Here is a 24,813-nt window from a genome sequence, read left to right on the forward strand (position 1 = left end):
ACACTGTAACTGATACACTGTAACTGACACTCTGTAACTGAAACACTGTAACTGATACACTGTAAGTGATACACTGTAACTGACACTCTGTAACTGATACACTGTAACTGACACTCTGTAACTGATACACTGTAACTGACACTCTAACTGATACACTGTAACTGATACACTGTAATTGACACTCTGTAACTGACACACTGTAACTGATACACTGTAACTGACACTGGAACTGATACACTGTAACTGACACTCTGTAACTGAAACACTGTAACTGATACACTATAAGTGATACACTGTAACTGACACTCTGTAACTGATACACTGTAAATGACACACTGTAACTGATACACTGTAACTGAAACACTGTAACTGATACACTGTAACTGACACTCTGTAACTGAAACACTGTAACTGACACTCTGTAACTGATACACTGTAACTGACAGACTGTAACTGACACTCTGTAACTGACACTCTGTAACTGAAACACTGTAACTGACACTCTGTAACTGATACACTGTAACTGACAGACTGTAACTGACACTCTGTAACTGATACACTGTAACTGACACACTGTAACTGATACTCTGTAACTGACACACTGTAACTGATACGCTGTAACTGACACTCTGTAACGGACACACTGTAACTGATTCTCTGTAACTGAGACACTGTAAATGATACACTGTAACTGACACTCTGTAAATGATACACTGTAACTGACACACTGTAACTGATACACTGTAACTGACACTCTGTAACTGACACACTGTAACTGACACTGTAACTGATACTCTGTAACTGATACTCTGTAACTGACACACTGTAACTGATACTCTGTAAGTTATACACTGTAACTGACACTCTGTAACTGACACACTGTAACTGACACTCTGTAACTGATACTCTGTAACTGACACTCTGTAACTGACACACTGTAACTGATACTCTGTAACTGACACACTGTAACTGATACTCTGTAACTGACACTCTGTAACTGAAACTCTGTAACTGACACACTGTAACTGACACTCTGTAACTGATACTCTGTAACTGAGACTCTGTAACTGATACACTGTAACTGACACACTGTAACTGAGACTCTGTAACTGATACTCTGTAACTGACACTCTGTAACTGACACACTGTAACTGATACACTGTAACTGAGACTCTGTAACTGATACACTGTAACTGACACTCTGTAACTGACACTCTATAACTGACACTCTGTAACTGAGACACTGTAAATGATACACTGTAACTGACACTCTGTAACTGATACACTGTAACTGATACCCTGTAACTGACACACTGTAACTGATACTCTGTAACTGATACACTGTAACTGACACTCTGTAACTGAGACACTGTAACTGATACACTGTAACTGATACTCTGTAACTGAGACACTGTAAATGATACACTATAACTGACACTCTGTAACTGATACACTGTAACTGACACACTGTAACTGATACACTGTAACTGACACTCTGTAACTGAGACACTGTAACTGAGACACTGTAAATGATACACTGTAACTGATACACTGTAAATGATACACTGTAACTGATACACTGTAACTGACACTCTGTAACTGAGACACTGTAAATGATACACTGTAACTGACACTCTGTAACTGATACACTGTAACTGACACTCTGTAACTGACACACTGTAACTGACACACTGTAACTGATACTCTGTAACTGACACTCTGTAACTGATACTCTGTAACTGATACCCTGTAACTGACACACTGTAACTGACACTCTGTAACTGATACACTGTAACTGACACTCTGTAACTGAGACACTGTAACTGATACACTGTAACTGATACTCTGTAACTGAGACACTGTAAATGATACACTGTAACTGACACTCTGTAACTGATACACTGTAACTGACACACTGTAACTGATACACTGTAACTGACACTCCGTAACTGAGACACTGTAACTGATACACTGTAACTGATACTCTGTAACTGAGACACTGTAACTGACACACTGTAACTGACACTCTGTAACTGATACACTGTAACTGACACTCTGTAACTGAGACACTGTAACTGATACACTGTAACTGATACTCTGTAACTGAGACACTGTAAATGATACACTGTAACTGACACTCTGTAACTGATACACTGTAACTGACACACTGTAACTGATACACTGTAACTGACACTCTGTAACTGACACACTGTAACTGATACACTGTAACTGATACCCTGTAACTGATACTCTGTATCTGAGACACTGTAACTGAGACACTGTAACTGAGACACTGTAACTGATACTCTGTAAATGATACACTGTAACTGACACTCTGTAACTGATACACTGTAACTGATACACTGTAACTGATACACTGTAACTGACACTCTGTAACTGATACTCTGTAACTGAGACACTGTAACTGAGACACTGTAAGTGACACAATGTAACTGACACTCTGTAACTGATACTCTGTAACTGATACTCTGTAACTGATACACTGTAACTGAGACACTGTGTAACTGATACTCTGTAACTGATACACTGTAACTGACACTCTGTAACTGACACACTGTAACTGATACACTGAAACTGATACTCTGTAACTGACACACTGTAACTGACACTCTGTAACTGACACACTGTAACTGATACACTGAAACTGATACTCTGTAACTGACACACTGTAACTGACACACTGAAACTGATACTCTGTAACTGACACACTGTAACTGATACTCTGTAACTGACACACTGTAACTGACACACTGTAACTGACACACTGTAACTGATACACTGAAACTGATACTCTGTAACTGACACACTGTAACTGACACACTGAAACTGATACTCTGTAACTGACACACTGTAACTGATACTCTGTAACTGACACTCTGTAACTGACACACTGTAACTGATACACTGAAACTGATACTCTGTAACTGACACACTGTAACTGACACACTGAAACTGATACTCTGTAACTGACACACTGTAACTGATACTCTGTAACTGACACACTGTAACTGACACACTGTAACTGACACTCTGTAACTGACACTGTGTAACTGATACTCTGTAACTGACACACTGTAACTGACACTCTGTAACTGACACTCTGTAACTGACACACTGTAACTGACACTCTGTAACTGACACACTGTAACTGACACACACTGTAACTGACACACTGTAACTGATACTCTGTAACTGATACACTGTAACTGACACTCTGTAACTGACACACTGAAACTGATACTCTGTAACTGACACACTGTAACTGACACACTGAAACTGATACTCTGTAACTGACACACTGTAACTGATACTCTGTAACTGACACACTGTAACTGACACACACTGTAACTGACACATTGTAACTGACACTCTGTAACTGACACACTGTAACTGACACTCTGTAACTGACACACTGTAACTGACACACACTGTAACTGACACACTGTAACTGAAACTCTGTTACTGACACACTGTAACTGATACACTGTAACTGACACTCTGTAACTGACACTCTGTAACTGATACACTGTAACTGACACACTGTAACTGATACACGCTCTGTAACTGACACACTGTAACTGAGACTCTGTAACTGATAGTCTGTAACTGACACACTGTAACTGACACGGTGTAAGTGATCCTCTGTAACCGACTCTCTGTCTCTGACACACTGTAACTGACACACACTGTAACTGACACTTTAACTGACACTCTGTAACTGAGACACTGTAACTGATACACTGTAACTGACACTCTGTAACTGATACACTGTAACTGATACCCTGTAACTGACACTCTGTAACTGATACTCTGTAACTGACACACTGTAACTGACACTCTGTAACTGACACACTGTAACTGACACACTCTGTAACTGACACTCTGTAACTGACACACTGTAACTGATACACTCTGTAACTGACACTCTGTAACTGACACACTGTAACTGACACACTCTGTAACTGATACACTGTAACTGACACTCTGTAACTGAGACACTGTAACTGATACACTGTAACTGATACACTGTAACTGATACACTGTAAATGATACACTGTGTAACTGACACTCTGTAACTGATACACTGTAACTGACACACTGTAACTGACACGCTCTGTAACTGACACACTGTATCTGACACACTGTATCTGACACACTGTGTAACTGACACTCTGTAACTGACACACTGTAACTGACACACTCTGTAACTGACACTCTGTAACTGACACACTGTAACTGACACACTCTGTAACTGACACACTGTAACTGACACACTCTGTAACTGACACTCTGTAACTGACACACTGTAACTGACACTCTGTAACTGACACACTGTAACTGACACACTCTGTAACTGATAGACTTTAACTGACACACTGTAATTGATACACTGTAACTGATACACTGTAACTGACACTTTGTAACTGATACACTGTAACTGACACACTGTAACTGACACTCTGTAACTGACACACTGTAACTGACACACTGTAACTGACATGCTCTGTAACTGACACACTGTAACTGATACACTGTAACTGATACTCTGTAACTGAGACACTGTAACTGACACACTCTGTAACTGACACTCTGTAACTGACACACTGTAACTGACACACTCTGTAACTGATAGACTTTAACTGACACACTGTAATTGATACACTGTAACTGATAGACTTTAACTGACACACTGTAATTGATACACTGTAACTGATACACTGTAACTGACACTCTGTAACTGATACACTGTAACTGACACACTGTAACTGACACTCTGTAACTGATACACTGTAACTGACACTGTAATTGACATGCTCTGTAACTGACACACTGTATCTGACACACTGTATCTGACACACTGTGTAACTGACACTCTGTATCTGACACACTGTAACTGACACACTCTGTAACTGACACACTGTAACTGACACTCTGTAACTGACACACTCTGTAACTTACACTCTGTAACTGATAGACTTTAACTGACACACTGTAATTGATACCCTGTAACTGATACTCTGTATCTGAGACACTGTAACTGAGACACTGTAACTGAGACACTGTAACTGATACACTGTAACTGATACTCTGTAACTGAGACACTGTAAATGATACACTGTAACTGACACTCTGTAACTGATACACTGTAACTGACACACTGTAACTGAGACACTGTAACTGAGACACTGTAACTGACACTCTGTAACTGATACACTGTAACTGATACACTGTAACTGATACACTGTAACTGACACTCTGTAACTGATACTCTGTAACTGAGACACTGTAACTGAGACACTGTAAGTGACACAATGTAACTGACACTCTGTAACTGATACTCTGTAACTGATACTCTGTAACTGATACACTGTAACTGAGACACTGTGTAACTGATACTCTGTAACTGATACACTGTAACTGACACTCTGTAACTGACACACTGTAACTGATACACTGAAACTGATACTCTGTAACTGACACACTGTAACTGACACTCTGTAACTGACACACTGTAACTGATACACTGAAACTGATACTCTGTAACTGACACACTGTAACTGACACACTGAAACTGATACTCTGTAACTGACACACTGTAACTGATACTCTGTAACTGACACACTGTAACTGACACACTGTAACTGACACACTGTAACTGATACACTGAAACTGATACTCTGTAACTGACACACTGTAACTGACACACTGAAACTGATACTCTGTAACTGACACACTGTAACTGATACTCTGTAACTGACACTCTGTAACTGACACACTGTAACTGATACACTGAAACTGATACTCTGTAACTGACACACTGTAACTGACACACTGAAACTGATACTCTGTAACTGACACACTGTAACTGATACTCTGTAACTGACACACTGTAACTGACACACTGTAACTGACACTCTGTAACTGACACTGTGTAACTGATACTCTGTAACTGACACACTGTAACTGACACTCTGTAACTGACACACTGTAACTGACACACACTGTAACTGACACACTGTAACTGATACTCTGTAACTGATACACTGTAACTGACACTCTGTAACTGACACACTGAAACTGATACTCTGTAACTGACACACTGTAACTGACACACTGAAACTGATACTCTGTAACTGACACACTGTAACTGATACTCTGTAACTGACACACTGTAACTGACACACTGTAACTGACACACACTGTAACTGACACATTGTAACTGACACTCTGTAACTGACACACTGTAACTGACACTCTGTAACTGACACACTGTAACTGACACACACTGTAACTGACACACTGTAACTGAAACTCTGTTACTGACACACTGTAACTGATACACTGTAACTGACACTCTGTAACTGACACTCTGTAACTGATACACTGTAACTGACACACTGTAACTGACACGCTCTGTAACTGACACACTGTAACTGACACACTCTGTAACTGACACTCTGTAACTGACACACTGTAACTGACACACTCTGTAACTGACACTCTGTAACTGACACACTGTAACTGACACACTCTGTAACTGATAGACTTTAACTGACACACTGTAATTGATACACTGTAACTGATACACTGTAACTGACACTTTGTAACTGATACACTGTAACTGACACACTGTAACTGACACTCTGTAACTGACACACTGTAACTGACACACTGTAACTGACATGCTCTGTAACTGACACACTGTAACTGACACACTCTGTAACTGACACTCTGTAACTGACACACTGTAACTGACACACTCTGTAACTGACACTCTGTAACTGACACACTGTAACTGACACACTCTGTAACTGACACACTGTAACTGACACACTCTGTAACTGACACTCTGTAACTGACACACTGTAACTGACACACTCTGTAACTGATAGACTTTAACTGACACACTGTAATTGATACACTGTAACTGATAGACTTTAACTGACACACTGTAATTGATACACTGTAACTGATACACTGTAACTGACACTCTGTAACTGATACACTGTAACTGACACACTGTAACTGACACTCTGTAACTGATACACTGTAACTGACACTGTAATTGACATGCTCTGTAACTGACACACTGTATCTGACACACTGTATCTGACACACTGTGTAACTGACACTCTGTAACTGATACACTGTAACTGACACACTGTAACTGACACGCTCTGTAACTGACACACTGTATCTGACACACTGTATCTGACACACTGTGTAACTGACACTCTGTATCTGACACACTGTAACTGACACACTCTGTAACTGACACACTGTAACTGACACACTGTAACTGACACACTCTGTAACTTACACTCTGTAATTGACACACTCTGTAACTGATAGACTTTAACTGACACACTGTAATTGATACACTGTAACTTATACACTGTAACTGACACTCTGTAACTGATACACTGTAACTGACACACTGTAACTGACACTCTGTAACTGGTACACTGTAACTGACACACTAACTGACACGCTCTTTAACTGACACTCTGTAACTGACACACTCTGTAACTGAGACTCTGTAACTGATACACTGTAACTGATACACTGTAACTGACACACTGTAACTGACACTCTGTAACTGATACACTGTATCTGACACACTGTGTAACTGACACACTGTAACTGACACACTCTGTAACTGACACACTGTAACTGACACACTCTGTAACTGACACACTCTGTAACTGAGACTCTGTAACTGATACACTGTAACTGATACACTGTAACTGACACACTGTAACTGACACTCTGTAACTGATACACTGTATCTGACACACTGTGTAACTGACACACTGTAACTGACACACTCTGTAACTGACACACTGTAACTGACACACTGTATCTGACACACTGTATAACTGACACTCTGTAACTGACACACTCTGTAACTGACACACTCTGTAACTGACACACTGTAACTGACACACTCTGTAACTGACACTCTGTAACTGACACACTCTGTAACTGATAGACTGTAACTGATACACTTTAACTGACACACTGTAATTGATACACTGTAACTGACACACTGTAACTGACACACTGTAATGATTCATGTAACTCAGATTAACATTCTGTATTCTAGACGAACATCTTTTACTCCAGACCAACACGTTGTAGCTCAGATTTAGACATTACAGCCAACGATGAGTGTAAAATGTAATAACAGTAACATTAGGGCTGGGGGCATGTCTATTATCAGTTATTACATCAGTATGAGGTGCAGCTGAACAGCAGCCACATAGATGGTCATTTCCTATCCTGCTTTCCAGACTTTCCAGACTGCTGGATCTCATTATTTACTGTTATAATAATATAATCCACAACTATCACTAATACTAATCCTGACTCTCCTCTGTTCAAAAAACACACACTGTCTGATCAGTCATGTTAAACACATCTTAACATCCTGACGCCAGAAAAACTGAACCACATGCAGTTCACTCAAAACATTAACACCAGACAAAGGCCTGTAGAGCGACTATCATGTCCCACCTAAGTCTGTTTGTTTGTGTGTGTTACAGGAAAATAGCTTCATGGCTCATTTTTTGTGCAGCACGGATAAGTCCAGTGTCAGCGACAACTCACAGCTTCTACTGTGCTTCATTTATTTCTGTTTTTCTTTTTCTTACATTAAAACTATTCTTTTTGGATTCATATTTGCTATTCGTTACAAGTTAGAGCTCAGAAAGCAACTGAGACATAAGAGCTATAAATAGCTGACCAGTGACACACAAACAACTATGTGTACGGCTGTGTGTATATGTGCATAAGGAAATAGTTTCATGGCTCATTGAGTGTCCGGAGTGGACGACCGAGCAGTTCAGAAGAAAAGCCACCCCTATTATCTCCCGTGTGTTTTGTCTGAACAATCAAGCGGAGCAGAAATGGACTGATGGAATGATACAAGGAGAAATTATGCAGAAGGGAAGCACTAAACAATGAGTGGTTTCCCACAGTGGGAGTGATCTGAGCACAGACACACCATGTCTCTGCTATATCCTGTTTAACACATCACTCTCATCTCCTGTCATTTCTCATCTTATCTCTAAAAGCCTGGATCGACGTTATAGTCCTGACCAACACGTCATCAACCTAGCATTGAAGAGCACTTTCACAACAACTCGTCATCCAGACCACCACTGACCGAAGAGCAGCAGTGCTTTTCTTCCCGATGAGCTGAATCATAACTACACTCACTTTAACTGAGGCAGATACACTGCTACTGGTGGTCATCTCCTCTCGCTGATTCAGATTCATGCAGCAATGAGCAGAGTGGATGCATGTGGTCACCTGGCATAGGTGTTTAGTGACGCCTTCATCCTGTCCCTGGCCTAGGTTACTGCCCCCCATGCCTGAAGACCCCATTGTCATACCAGCGCAGCATTGATTCTACTGCAATGTGCATAATCTTCCAGCCACTCACTTCACTCTAATATGAGAAGCTGGTTTTGAGCCACAAGCAGACCAAACACCTTTACTGGACTCCCACCAGTTTGCCTGAGCTGGAACAGGTCCAGAGAATGTCATATCCATCGCTCTTCACTCAGCCCTCATCCAGCCGGACAACAAGGATGCAGTTCAATAAAGTATAAAAAGGTCTGATAAACTGATCCCAAAGATCAGTGACCTGGGCATCAGCACCTTTTTTAAATGTAGTTAGATCCTGGAGTTCCTTAGCAGTAGACCTCAGTCTGATGGTCTGATAATCACACGTCCTCTACCCTCATCCTATACCCCGGAGTCCCACAGGGTTGTGTGTTGAGTCCATGGACTTTTGCTGTATGTGTAATCATATTAATTAGCTTTAATCATATTAGCATAATTGTGGTGCAGTAACAATACATCTCACACTGAAACCCACCAACAAAGACATGGCAAGGAACAGCATTGTGCTGGTACATTCCTAATCCCACCCCACCGTGTGTGTGTGTGTGTTTGTGTCAGGGGGAATGCAGCTGTTTGCTTTAGCCTAAGCCTGTAATTGTGAATGTGTTGCTACTGGTTAAAGCATCTGAGGGGGTTTTCAGTGCAGATGAAACAGACTTGTGCTGCAGGTAATCGAGCATGGATAAGGTGTGTGTGTGTGTGTGTGTGAACAAGCCCTTCCTGATCATTTACACACTGCCACAAGTCTCTGTGTTTTAAATAAAACAATACTGGAGCACAAAACCACAGGTACGACCATTACACCGAGTGTTTAATGTCCATGAAATCTGAGCATCAAAGTCAGATCAAATAGTGTGTGTGTGTGTGTGTGTGTGTGTAAAGCAGTCCTCATCTTTGAAGCATCCCTTTAACAGAAAGCTGATCCACCTCCCAGAGTACTCAAACCCCAAAGACTGCTGATTCATAAACACTACATGCTCACTGTGTGTGTGTGTGTGTGTGTATGTGTGTGTGCGTGTTTTAGATTAATACTCAATGAGCTTGTGCTCTGAGGTAGTTACATATTTAACCTAAGAAACACCCACAGATCTATATATGATCTCAGACATTTCCACATATTAGACCTTAAACATACCCATTTGCATATCTGACGTCAGACACATCCACAGCTGACCTCAAAATGTTAATAAAAATAAAAATAAATTATGCCAGATCTGCTTTCCATGACAGAAAATTCAAGTGAAAAACAAATAGAACCATTTTAGAGAAATAATCAGTACTCTTAAGAGGTTCAAAAGGAACCAGCAGCAGTGCAGTGGTCATGAGAAGAGGAATGTAATCTTCCTGTATGATAATGACCCAAAGCACAAATCCAGGTCAAAGGAATGGCTTTAAACATTCTGGAACAATTAGGGATCAGATCTACAACCTACTGAAAAACCTGTGGAATGGGCTAAAGATGACTGGAGATTCCTTCACAGTTTGGTAGATCTATCTCACTCTATACTCACGGGTAGCCGCAAACCAGACCATATCACACCAATTTTACGCTCCCTGCACTGGCTGCCAGTCTGTAAAGCTCTTAACAACTTATCTCCAATATATCTCTCCGATTTACTCACCACTTACAATCTGGCTTGGTCACTTAGATCCCAAGGTCATCTTTTACGAATACCACAGTCTCACCTGCACCACAGGGGAGACAGAGCCTTCACAATAGCTGGTCCTAAGCTGTGGAACAGCCTGCTATCACCCATTAGAGCTGCTTCCACGTTAGCTGAATTCAAATCTATGTTAAAAACGCGTATCTTTTCTTGTGCTTTTAGTTGTTTGTAATGTCTATGTGTTTCTCCTTTTATCCTTATTTATTTATTTAGTTTTTACTTTATCTTTGTACAGCACTTTGGCAAACTAAGGTTGAATTTAAATGTGCTTTAGAAATAAAATTGAATTGAATTGAATATCTATTCTAAGAGATCTGACTGGAGATCCCTTCACAGTTTGGTAGACCTATCCATTCTACCTTTTTTCCCTTTTAGTTTTTATTTGCTTTTCACTTGGATTTTGTTTTTTTGCTATTTACACACACAGAGCTACACACCTGTCGTCCTACACGGTTGTTGTGTAGTCTCATCCGGGCGTGGATGTCTCTGTAGGTCTCTCTGGAGTCCAGGAAGTCTTTAGAAAACTTCTCCCCGAACTCCACATTGGGGCTGCACCCCCCCCACTCCCACTCCTCAACAGCTCCGCCCCCTCTGGCCCCCCCATGGTCCTCCAGGACACCCCCTCGCTCCTCCATCACACCGTGGACCATGCCCTTGCCACGGTGGATGGCCTCCAGCTGCAGCCGGTTTAGTTTCTGACGGAAGACTTCCTCGTTTCCACGCCGCTTCTCATCGCAGCTGCACGCCTTCAGTTTCCCCATGGAGCAGGCGTTGGAGACAGAGTGTAGCACTCCTGCTGCGGCGATAGCGTATGCAAACGCACTCTCTCTGAAGCCTAGAGTATACACACACATACAGAAAATACACACTTGACCCACTCTTACTACATAAATCCTCATTGTTATTAGAGAATCATCCACATTCATATATCTAATGTAACCTGGTGTATGTTATAAAACATATTACTGATACCAGCCTAGTTTATATCAGAACCTGAGGAATTTAGTGAACCTACAGAATACACAACATTCTTCTTTTGTAGAGAGAGGATAAAGAGAGTCTGGTGAGGGAACTAGTGTTTATAACAACAGTTCATAATGAGTGTGTACAGCTGCTATAACGGAAGTGACAACATAAAATAACCTGTGTGGTTAAAGTGAGCTGTGATTGTAGTTTTTATTAAAAGTTTTTTTTTAAGCAATTCATATTTCTGATATTTCTGAGCATAATTACAAATGATCTTGTGTTTAAAATAAAAGCCTCTTAGCTTTATTTTCTCTAGAGAACAGCTCTGTATCTCTGTATCAGAAGGAAACAAATGGCTGCATGTTCGTACTTTCCAGCTTTCACGTTTAATTAAAGACATTCCTCCAGACACAGTGGTGAAACATTACAGCACTAACTTACTGAACATGCCTTTCTTTTCTTTTACAGGGCATAGAGAGAGAGAGAGAGAGAGAGAGAGAGAGAGAAAGAGAGACAGGTGACCACAGGGGATCGGGAGCAGCTAATGGTCTCAAACAATAATAACGGTAGAGCTCATAAAAGCTGCTTGACTCCCTAAATCACTTTCAAGGGCAGATGGAGAATTAAAGGAGGACATGAAAAAGTGACTGAGGGCTAAATAAGCTACAGTTCCTCAAGCCTGCTGAAAATCAAAGGCTTTTAACAAGGGAAAGAGGGAAAGAATCGCCGCCGCACGTAAAACACTTATTTTTGAACTTGGGGAATGAGAAACACTCGGCTAGATGTGAGGATAATGTGTGTTTAAGTGACATCGGGCTGGTAGGATGGTGTTCCTCTTTCTCCAGCCTTCATCAGCTGTATTATAGCAAGAAAAACATGTTCTATGCTAGTGTAGCCTTCTGCATTAGAAGCACTGTGTTTAGCATTCTGGAATTTTATAGCAGTCGAAGAAAAGCATACACTTGTTTCAATGGGTAGCAATTTAACTTAATACCAGCATTGGCTTCTGATCCCTATTTCAACACCTTCCCTTATAAACACAAACTAGCAGGAGCTAGCCTACAGCAGCAAGGTAAGTTTAAACAGCTAGTTAAGCATCTGTGAGCTACCACACTATCTATTATACATCATCAGTGAGGAAACTTTGGAAGTGATCTGTAAGGTGATCTGTGAGGGATTGGAGGTGGTCTGTGAGTGATCTGTTAGGTGATCTGTGTGGTGATCTGTGAGGGGTTGGAGGTGATCTGTGAGTGATCTGTTAGGTGATCTGTGTGGTGATCTGTGAGGGATTGGAGGTGATCTGTTAGCTGATCTGTGTGGTTATCTGTGAGGGATTGGAGGTGATCTGTGAGGTGATCTGTGAGGTGATCTGTGTGGTTATCTGTGAGGGATTGGAGGTGATCTGTGAGGTGATCTGTTAGGTGATCTGTGTGGTTATCTGTGAGGGATTGGAGGTGATCTGTTAGCTGATCTGTGAGGTGACCTGTAAAGGACTGAAGGTGATCTGTGAGGTGATCTGTTAGGTGATCTGTGTGGTGATCTGTGAGGGATTGGAGGTGATCTGTGAGGTGATCTGTTAGGTGATCTGTGTGGTGATCTGTGAGGGATTGGAGGTGATCTGTTAGCTGATCTGTGTGGTTATCTGTGAGGGATTGGAGGTGATCTGTGAGGTGATCTGTGTGGTTATCTGTGAGGGATTGGAGGTGATCTGTGAGGTGATCTGTGTGGTTATCTGTGAGGGATTGGAGGTGATCTGTGAGGTGATCTGTTAGGTGATCTGTGTGGTGATCTGTGAGGGATTGGAGGTGATCTGTTAGCTGATCTGTGAGGTGACCTGTAAAGGACTGAAGGTGATCTGTGAGGTGATCTCTGAACACAAGCGGATATGATAGAGTCCAGAGATAATGTTTAAACAGTTCTTTCTGGGACACTGAGAGACACTGAGACACATTGGCATGGCTGATCAGAAATTGAGAAAACATCTGTAAAAAAGCTTGTAGCTTAATATAAAAATTTTTTTTTTTTATTTAAAAATTTTATTTTATATTTTTTTTATATAAAATAAAAGAAAAAGAAGCACAGTGGCAGCAGTGAGGTATAAAAATGTGCTGGACAGAGCTACTGGACATCAGATGGCTAAAATCAGACCTCACAGTCACAGCAGTTAACGCTCGATGAGGTGGTGAGCAAAGTAACTAAACTATTCTTTCTGATGTGCTGCACTTCAGCCTGAAATAAATTGCTCAATAAAGGATTTAAGTTTTCCACAAAATAATTTTCCTCAATGATTTTTACGGTCAACGGGTAACATGACAAATAAAAGCATCTGAACTACTGAGTCTGTTCACTGAGCAGCTTCTGAAGCACAGCAAGTCAGCTCACAGCAGGGTTTAAATCAATATTTATAATCAGATCATATTTACAATCAGAGCACTCAGGTGTGAATTAGCAGAGATGATAAAAAGAAGAGCAGCTAACAACACAGCTGATGAGGAAATGGGTTAAAATGAAGTGTGACTGAGGCCTCAGGAAATCCTGAATCCACTCCTGAGAGCACAGATAAGAATCTCAGCTATAATTATTGAAACAAGTAATTCACTTTTTACCTGCTTAAAACAACAGCCATGTTTATAAAACAGTGTTGAACAGAATTATAGGATTCCTTTAAATACAGACTCCTGGAGAACCCTGTCCTACATGTTATTGTTCTCCTGCTCTGACTCTCTGACTCCACCTCAGGAAGTGCTGTTCATTAGCTGAGGTGTGGTGAAGGTGCAGGAACAGGGCAGGAACACTGAGGACACTCACAACACTGACCTCAAATTCACACTGACAGAATTTGGTAGATGTTCTGATGCAGTCTGATTTACATTAATCTCATTTACACACCTGAGCGGGTGAGGGGTAGGGGCACAAGCTTCTGATAAGTAGCCCAACCTTACCTGCTGAGCTACACCGACCCTTGGTGAAAGTGAGGCATTTTCCAAACTCGACCTTATATTGCAAATACCTACAGCTCTGATCCACAGCACCAATCTACAGCTCCAATCTACAGCTCCAATCTACAGCTCTGATCCACAGCTCTGATCCACAGCTCCAATCTACAGCTCTGATCCACAGCTCTGATCCACAGCTCCAATCTACAGCTCCAATCTACAGTTTTGATCTACAGCTCAAATCTACAGCTCGGACCTACAGCTCGGACCTACAGCTCCAATCTACAGCTCTGATACACAGCTCTGATCCACAGCTCCAATCTACAGCTCCAATCTACAGTTTTGATCTACAGCTCAAATCTACAGCTCGGACCTACAGCTCTGACCTACAGCTCCAATCTACAGCTCTGACCTACAGCTCCAATCTACAGCTCAAATCTACAGCTCCAATCTACAGCTCTGACCTACAGCTCCAATCTACAGCTCAAATCTACAGCTCGGACCTAAAGCTCTGACCTACAACTCCAATCTACAGCTCAAATCTACAGCTCTGACCTACAGCTCCAATCTACAGCTCCAATCTACAGCTCTGACCTACAGCTCCAATCTACAGCTCTGACCTACAGCTCCAATCTACAGCTCTGACCTACAGCTTGAACCTACAGCTCCAATCTACAGCTCTGACCTACAGCTCTGACCTACAGCTCCAATCTACAGCTCTGACCTACAGCTCCAATCTACAGCTCTGACCTACAGCTCCAATCTACAGCTCTGACCTACAGCTTGAACCTACAGCTCTGACCTACAGCTCTGACCTACAGCTCCAGTCTACAGCTCTGACCTACAGCTCTGACCTACAGCTCTGACCTACAGCTCTGACCTACAGCTCCAATCTACAGCTCCAATCTACAGCTCTGACCTACAGCTCTGACCTACAGCTCCAATCTACAGCTCTGACCTACAGCTCCAATCTACAGCTCCAATCTACAGCTCTGACCTACAGCTCCAATCTACAGCTCCAATCTACAGCTCTGACCTACAGCTCCAATCTACAGCTCTGACCTACAGCTCCAATCTACAGCTCTGACCCACAGCTCCAATCTACAGCTCCAATCTACAGCTCTGACCTACAGCTCCAATCTACAGCTCTGACCTACAGCTCCAATCTACAGCTCCAATCTACAGCTCCAATCTACAGCTCTGACCTACAGCTCCAATCTACAGCTCTGACCTACAGCTCCAATCTACAGCTCCAATCTACAGCTCCAATCTACAGCTCCAATCTACAGCTCCAATCTACAGCTCTGACCTACAGCTCCAATCTACAGCTCTGACCTACAGCTCCAATCTACAGCTCTGACCTACAGCTTGAACCTACAGCTCCAATCTACAGCTCTGACCTACAGCTCCAATCTACAGCTCAAATCTACAGCTCGGACCTAAAGCTCTGACCTACAACTCCAATCTACAGCTCAAATCTACAGCTCTGACCTACAGCTCCAATCTACAGCTCCAATCTACAGCTCTGACCTACAGCTCCAATCTACAGCTCTGACCTACAGCTCCAATCTACAGCTCTGACCTACAGCTTGAACCTACAGCTCCAATCTACAGCTCTGACCTACAGCTCTGACCTACAGCTCCAATCTACAGCTCTGACCTACAGCTCTGACCTACAGCTCCAATCTACAGCTCCAATCTACAGCTCTGACCTACAGCTCCAATCTACAGCTCTGACCTACAGCTCCAATCTACAGCTCTGACCTACAGCTCCAATCTACAGCTCCAATCTACAGCTCTGACCTACAGCTCCAATCTACAGCTCTGACCTACAGCTCCAATCTACAGCTCTGACCTACAGCTCCAATCTACAGCTCCAATCTACAGCTCCAATCTACAGCTCTGACCTACAGCTCCAATCTACAGCTCTGACCTACAGCTCCAATCTACAGCTCTGACCTACAGCTCCAATCTACAGCTCCAATCTACAGCTCTGACCTACAGCTCCAATCTACAGCTCCAATCTACAGCTCCAATCTACAGCTCCAATCTACAGCTCCAATCTACAGCTCTGACCTACAGCTCCAATCTACAGCTCTGACCTACAGCTCCAATCTACAGCTCTGACCTACAGCTTGAACCTACAGCTCCAATCTACAGCTCTGACCTACAGCTCCAATCTACAGCTCCAGTCTACAGCTCCAATCTACAGCTCCAATCTACAGCTCTGACCTACAGCTCCAATCTACAGCTCTGACCTACAGCTCCAATCTACAGCTCTGACCTACAGCTTGAACCTACAGCTCCAATCTACAGCTCTGACCTACAGCTCCAATCTACAGCTCTGACCTACAGCTCCAATCTACAGCTCTGACCTACAGCTCTGACCTACAGCTCTGACCTACAGCTCCAATCTACAGCTCCAATCTACAGCTCTGACCTACAGCTCTGACCTACAGCTCCAATCTACAGCTCTGACCTACAGCTCCAATCTACAGCTCTGACCTACAGCTCTGACCTACAGCTCCAATCTACAGCTCTGACCTACAGCTCTGACCTACAGCTCCAATCTACAGCTCCAATCTACAGCTCTGACCTACAGCTCTGACCTACAGCTCCAATCTACAGCTCTGACCTACAGCTCCAATCTACAGCTCCAATCTACAGCTCTGACCTACAGCTCCAATCTACAGCTCCAATCTACAGCTCTGACCTACAGCTCCAATCTACAGCTCCAATCTACAGCTCTGACCTACAGCTCCAATCTACAGCTCCAATCTACAGCTCTGACCTACAGCTCCAATCTACAGCTCCAATCTACAGCTCCAATCTACAGCTCTGACCTACAGCTCCAATCTACAGCTCCAGTCTACAGCTCCAATCTACAGCTCCAATCTACAGCTCCAATCTACAGCTCTGACCTACAGCTCCAATCTACAGCTCTGACCTACAGCTTGAACCTACAGCTCCAATCTACAGCTCTGACCTACAGCTCCAATCTACAGCTCTGACCTACAGCTCTGATCTACAGCTCCAATCTACAGCTCTGACCTACAGCTCCAATCTACAGCTCTGACCTACAGCTCCAATCTACAGCTCTGACCTACAGCTCCAATCTACAGCTCCAATCTACAGCTCTGACCTACAGCTCCAATCTACAGCTCTGACCTACAGCTCCAATCTACAGCTCCAGTCTACAGCTCCAATCTACAGCTCCAATCTACAGCTCCAATCTACAGCTCTGACCTACAGCTCCAATCTACAGCTCTGACCTACAGCTTGAACCTACAGCTCCAATCTACAGCTCTGACCTACAGCTCCAATCTACAGCTCTGACCTACAGCTCTGACCTACAGCTCCAATCTACAGCTCTGACCTACAGCTCCAATCTACAGCTCTGACCTACAGCTCCAATCTACAGCTCTGACCTACAGCTCTGACCTACAGCTCTGACCTACAGCTCTGACCTACAGCTCCAATCTACAGCTCCAATCTACAGCTCTGACCTACAGCTCTGACCTACAGCTCCAATCTACAGCTCCAATCTACAGCTCTGACCTACAGCTCCAATCTACAGCTCCAATCTACAGCTCTGACCTACAGCTCCAATCTACAGCTCCAATCTACAGCTCTGACCTACAGCTCCAATCTACAGCTCTGACCTACAGCTCCAATCTACAGCTCCAATCTACAGCTCTGACCTACAGCTCCAATCTACAGCTCCAATCTACAGCTCTGACCTACAGCTACAATCTACAGCTCTGACCTACAGCTCCAATCTACAGCTCTGACCTACAGCTCCAATCTACAGCTCCAATCTACAGCTCCAATCTACAGCTCTGACCTACAGCTTGAACCTACAGCTCCAATCTACAGCTCCAATCTACAGCTCTGACCTACAGCTCTGACCTACAGCTCCAATCTACAGCTCTGATGAAACGAGTGAAATGATCGTGACTATAAACAGCTGAAGGATTGATTATTTACATTTACATCATTTCCTGTCCAGTGTCAGATGAAGATGAGGTTCTCTTCTGAGCCTGTTTCCTCTGCAGGTTTCTTCTTCAGATCATCTCAGGGTGTTTTTCCTCACCACCATTTCCTCAGGCTGGCTCATTAGAGATAAATATTAATGCAATTTTAAACTTTTAAAAAATTTTTATTCTATCTTTATGTCTGTAAAGCTTATTTGAGACAATATCCATTGTTGAAAACACTATAATATAAATTAGAACTGAAATAAAATTCACCTTTTTATTTGCTGTAATTAAGAGGGGTGTTTGTATCCTTCACTGAAACAGAAGTTTGGACTTGTGTAAACCTGCAACTCCAATGTGCTGGAATGGAGCATGTGCTCGAATATTCCTAATCGATGCAAATGCTTCGCAAAAAAAAGTAGAAAACAACAGATGTTAGAGTATGAAGGAAATTCTGTCAATCTGAAAGCTTCCCTCTATTTCAGCCTGAGCTGCAGAGCAAAACCTCACAGGAACATGTCGTGGCTGATCGAGTGTATTTGCTGTAACCCTTGTGCACACATTCGTGTGTGTTGCCTTGTAGAAGGTGCCGGAGCGCCGGGCCTCGGTCTCGGCTCGCCGTCAGTCAGAAAGTACGCTGCATGCAGATTGGGACTTGTCCTATTCAGTAGTGGCTTTTCGCCTCTGTGTCCTGTTTTGTCTGTGTTTAACTAGTGACTAACGAATGTAATAGCTACGAGGTGCGAAGCCGCCAACCTGTGGAATGCGCTGCATTCAGGAGAGTGCGTGTTGAACCACGTGCGCCCTCGGGGAGGGGATTTGGTACGAAATACTTGAACGACGTTCAGTTATCATTTCAACCCTATTGACCCGACACACACACACATACACAAAGAGAAAGAAAATCCCACACACACCGATTCACACACCAGCTTTTCCGTGCCAGGATTCCGCAGGGGCCGGAGGACGGATGGCACTTTAGAGCAGGATGCTGAGGAGGACATGGAAATGCTGTTTCAGGCTCCCTCCAGAGCCGACGAGAGCAAATCAATCAAGCGAATGATGCAGAGTGTGAGCAACGGCCGGCTGCACTGATGGCACAGGAAGAAGTGGGAGAATGAATTAAAGTTTGAAGGAAAATGTCACTCTAGGTTACACAGAACCAACTAAACGGGTTTATGCTGTTGCCTGCTGAGAGTTGGGAAAGTGCTGAGAGCGAATTCACAGCACACACACACACACACACACACACCTAGCTGCACAGTGCTGATACTCTACTTCTCTCATAGCCCAACTGTGTTAACCATCTTAATCCAAACTAGCAGGATTAATGTGATGTCCTCCAATATCACACAGAGGATATGATGTCTACAGCAGCGCTCCAGGGGTGTGAGGACAAGTCCGGGTTTGAGCTGCCATTCTGATCAGACTCTAATCTCTCTGGGTTGGGATGGATAGTGAGATGCCACCCTTGGCTCTGAAATCACTCTGTTTATGTAGCTTTAAAGGACAGCAGAGTAAGTGTAGGAGCAAGATTAAAGAGTTGGACACACATCTCTACACTTCATACAGTGAGGTGGTGTGGACATGAGATCCACTTCATCATTTTATCACACTAACAGTATATTTATCTGTTCTCTGAGGCTTCTTTTCAGTCACTGTGAAAGTATAAACTTCTTAATCTATAGAAATAATTCAGTAAAAGTGCAGGCAAGATTCATAGACTATTCTGTTCGTTATTGGACTGTTCTGTTCGTTATTGGACTGTTCTGTTTGTTATTGGACTGTTCTGTTCGTTATTGGACTGTTTTGTTCGTTATTGGAATGTTCTGTTCGTTATTGGAATGTTCTGTTCGTTCTTGGACTGTTCTCTTCGTTATTGGACTGTTCTGTTCGTTATTGGACTGTTTTGTTTGTTATTGGAATGTTCTGTTCATTCTTGGACTGTTCTGTCCGTTAATGGAATGTTCTGTTCGTTGTTGGACTGTTCTGTTTGTTGTTGGACTGTTCTGTGTTTTAGCGGACTGTTCTTTTCGTTATTGGACTGTTCTTTTCATTATTGGACTGTTCTGTTCGTTCTTGGACTGTTCTTTTCGTTATTGGACTGTTCTGTTCGTTATTGGACTGTTCTGTTCGTTATTGGACTGTTCTGTCGTGATTCATTCCTCCTCTGTATATCATCTTAATAAATCTGACAAGTTGCACACGACCACAACTATTGTCTTTTCTCCATCTTCAGAGGAGACAATAAAAACTTTCACCCGCACGTCACTCAGACATCGTTTTCATGTCTTAGTTAACATCTGTGACACTGGAGACTTTCATGAGGAGCAGGATGGCGAGGCAGTGACCACATTAATCATCATACACTGGGTGAGGTCATGTCTAGCAGCGGTAAGTCAAAGTGACTGGACTTATAAACTTGAAGAAGACATTTCTCCCCTCGGTTCCTCACTAGTTTCCCAGCAGGCTGAGGGAATGAGTCAGAGGGTCACTTTCACGACATCACAACACCGAGCATACAATAAGAAGAACCTAAGGTGAGTGAAAGGCAGGAGGTCAGGAATGGAGATATCTCAAGCTCTTACGGTGGTACAGTGCTCCTCAGATGGACATGTATCTTGAGTAATGTTCTTAGAGAAGGTCTGCAGTAATTCTGGTCAATCCTATGTTACTCAACACACCTCATATTGTGATAAAAGGATTTCATCTTTATTATTAGTTGCATGGTAAAGGGTGTGGCTGATCATTAGTAGGTCACATGACCATAACATGTCTGTAGTCTGTACCTAGGAACTCTTTGCTCAGATATGGCCTTTAAATAATCTATGTTTGATAGTTCTGCATTTTAAATTCGGTTTCATTTTTATTTTCAATAGAAAAGGGTGAGTGCTTCCTGTAGTGTCATTACACTGAAGAAAAAACACGGAACCACAGGATATATATATCGATCTTTACGAGTTCAGATGGGATGTTATGTCATCTGGAGTTCTTTTTACTGCTTATTTAATAAAATACAGAGTCATTTTTTGTCCTCCACACAGCATTACTTAAAGAGTGAAATCTCTTGGGAATAATTACATCAACCCACACACACATGTAAAACTAATCCTGTCCAAATAGAGTCATGTGACACCTGTCAGGCTTCTGTCTCTCACCTCGGCTGAAGACGATGCTCTCGTAAGGGATCTTGTTTCGCGTCTCGAGGCTGGAGCAGTTCCAGCGATGCCCCCTGAACTGGTGCTGACACTCGTGGATGGCAATCTGGATGCCCTGGATGGCCGAGGCCGTGACGTCCGGGTTTCTCATGCACATGTCCATCTGCCTCTTGGTGAGGCCCGGCAGTGTTAGACACACCGTGTTGGCGTTGAGGATGGGCTCCATGTGCTTGGACAGTCCGATGATGGCGTTCGAATCTGACCTGAAAGAAAGGTGAGGGAGGATTCATAAAGACTTTCGGTGTTCATAAGCAAGAAAGTGACAGCTATGAAAAAAAGGGATCTCCTTAATCTGGTGATAGTTTGTTTTAGACTTTGAGGTTTCATCTTATATGAGAGACGATAGGAAGTATAAAATAAAATAAAACGATAATAATACAATAACAATTAAGTTTGTAAGAAACTAGCACTGACCTGTCTCTTGTGACTGATTTTCACCAGATCTTTAGATGTATACTGTAGAAGCTACAGTATACATCTACTACTGTTTCATGGGAAGTGAAAACAGGCCACACCCACTAGAGGCGGAGCATCATGAGTGCGATCTGTTTACTGACTTCCTTTCTGACTGCATGAGAAAGTTGTTGAATGTGTTTCAGTTTACTGCTGCTGTAGTGTGAGACAGAACCTGAAGAACCACATGAGTTCTACCACGTGGAACTAGATTGATCCTACAACATACTGTCTGATAGGTGGAAAAATTTGTTTCCATAGCAACAGCTCATTCACTGGGGCATTTGTGTATAGTGGTATAACCTTAGGAGTAATTAACTTTAATTGGATAAAAAGTTCATGTTGTTCTTCATTAAATATAAAGGTACATCACAAAGCTTGATAAAGACACGCTGAAACACAGGAAGTTTCTTCTGATCAGGTGACACAGGACACAGGTGAGGGTGAGAGAGTCATGTGATGTGCAGGGGCTGATAAACCAATCAGAGCTCAGAATGCAGTCCACAGCATCACATTAAAGAGAAGTTTTAAAGAGAAATCAGTAGAGAGCAGAATTTTCTCCTTCATTCATTATAAATCAGCTGCTTGGAAACACTGAGTAAAAGAATGATGACCTTTAGACGGGTCAAGATGTCGGTTTGTTCAGTCGTACAGCCACTGGGACTAAACTGCGTTTCTGTTTTAAATCGGTTTCGGTTCATCCTGATGAAGTTAAATACACAGGTTTAACACAGATGTAGCAACATCATGTCTCTTACCGACACCACAGCGGCTCTGAAACACGTGTGGCTCACACTGCAGGCAATGAGATGTGAAACAGGACCATTTATCAGTGTGTGTGTGTGTGTGTGTGTGTGTGTGTTTAATGTCTGGCCACAACACACAGCCGCTCACATCGCCCAGGATCTTTGAAGTGGAGTTTAATCTTTGATGTAGTAATTCCTGTAATTCTGTTATTTATTACATTTGAGCATGTTTATGGTCTCAGAGCATGCACCTGACATCTGCAGGTCATTTCCTTCTGCCTACATTTCATCTACACTGTGAGAGCTGCAGCAGAACTCACAACTCCACCAACAACATCTCACAACTCCAGCAAGGGATGTGGATGGATCCCATACAACCCCTCATCATCATGTCTGATGAACTAAGCTGTGAAGAGTCTAGAGGATTTCATTGATCACGTTAAGCTGCAGATCTCAGAGCTGTTATCTGGAGCAGAAGTATTTTCAGGATAAAGTGCTGAGTGAAGAGAAAGTTTCTTTGGGTCAGTGTTGCAGATGAGTGCCTGGTCAGATGGGTTTGTCCTTCACACAGTGACACTGAGTCTATTTAACGAATCCAACAAATCAACAGGAATTAAGTACCACACTATTTCTTCACCTTCATTCAGAGTCTCGTGGCTCGGTGCTGCTGCTCTCGAGGAACAGAGCAAGAGAATGTGGAAGAACAGTCTGCTCCAGATCACGTGTCCTTCTCTTCTGTTCAATAAAACCATTCAGCTGATTAATGCCATAATTATGAGGACTATTCACATAGCTGTCAAGAACGGTCTCAGCATTCTCCTGTAAACTTTACACAGTAACGTCTATCCCGAGCGACGCTGCTTCTGGGTTTTATTCCACTGTTTATGAAGCCGTCTGGCTCGGTTACTGTCCGAGTCTCAGCCTCTCTCTCGTGTCCTGACCGGTTCAAACTGCGCTCGTGTTCCTGGTTTTTGGAGGTGGATTAATGGAAGTGTGTCCCTGCCTGCCTGTGTTTTGGCTCCTGCTACAGAATAAACAGATTAATCTTATACACTCTGCTTTATAAAGAATAACGAAGCGGTGGAGTTCAGACTGAAGAGCGTTCAGTGACTGCATTCCTTCAAAATCTCATTATTAATCGGTTTATTTTTCATTTTATGTTACAGCTAAAAAACAGTTTCCTTCTCCAGTCTATATCTTCTATCCCATGATGCTACAGAACATCTCCACCTCAGGATCTCCAACAGTTTACTTCAGCAGCTGCCGCATAACCCGGCTCTGATTCTCCTCATGGAAAATCCCGATTTTGGACTTAATTCCCTTCACCTCGAGACATTAAACTAAAATCAAATCCCCCAATGTCAGGGATGGATCAGGATGTGATCTGACACTAAAAACCTCTCAGAGATGTAAATCTGTCT

General features: G+C 42.7%; 1 protein-coding gene across 1 annotated transcript in view; it reads right to left on the minus strand.

Moving 5' to 3' along the window:
• The window catches only part of wnt10a (wingless-type MMTV integration site family, member 10a), a 39,292-nt gene that overhangs the window by 12,166 nt on the left and 2,313 nt on the right, over positions 1–24,813 (minus strand). Inside the window, exons 2-3 of the mRNA XM_058393667.1 lie at positions 22,134–22,396; positions 11,534–11,931 (exon numbers count right to left, since the gene is read on the minus strand). Coding sequence (XP_058249650.1) covers positions 11,534–11,931; positions 22,134–22,396 — 661 coding nt within the window. The remainder of the gene's footprint in view (positions 1–11,533; positions 11,932–22,133; positions 22,397–24,813) is intronic.

Source organism: Hemibagrus wyckioides, linkage group LG06 (genome assembly GCF_019097595.1).
Source record: "Hemibagrus wyckioides isolate EC202008001 linkage group LG06, SWU_Hwy_1.0, whole genome shotgun sequence".
Classification (NCBI taxonomy): Eukaryota; Metazoa; Chordata; class Actinopteri; order Siluriformes; family Bagridae; genus Hemibagrus; species Hemibagrus wyckioides.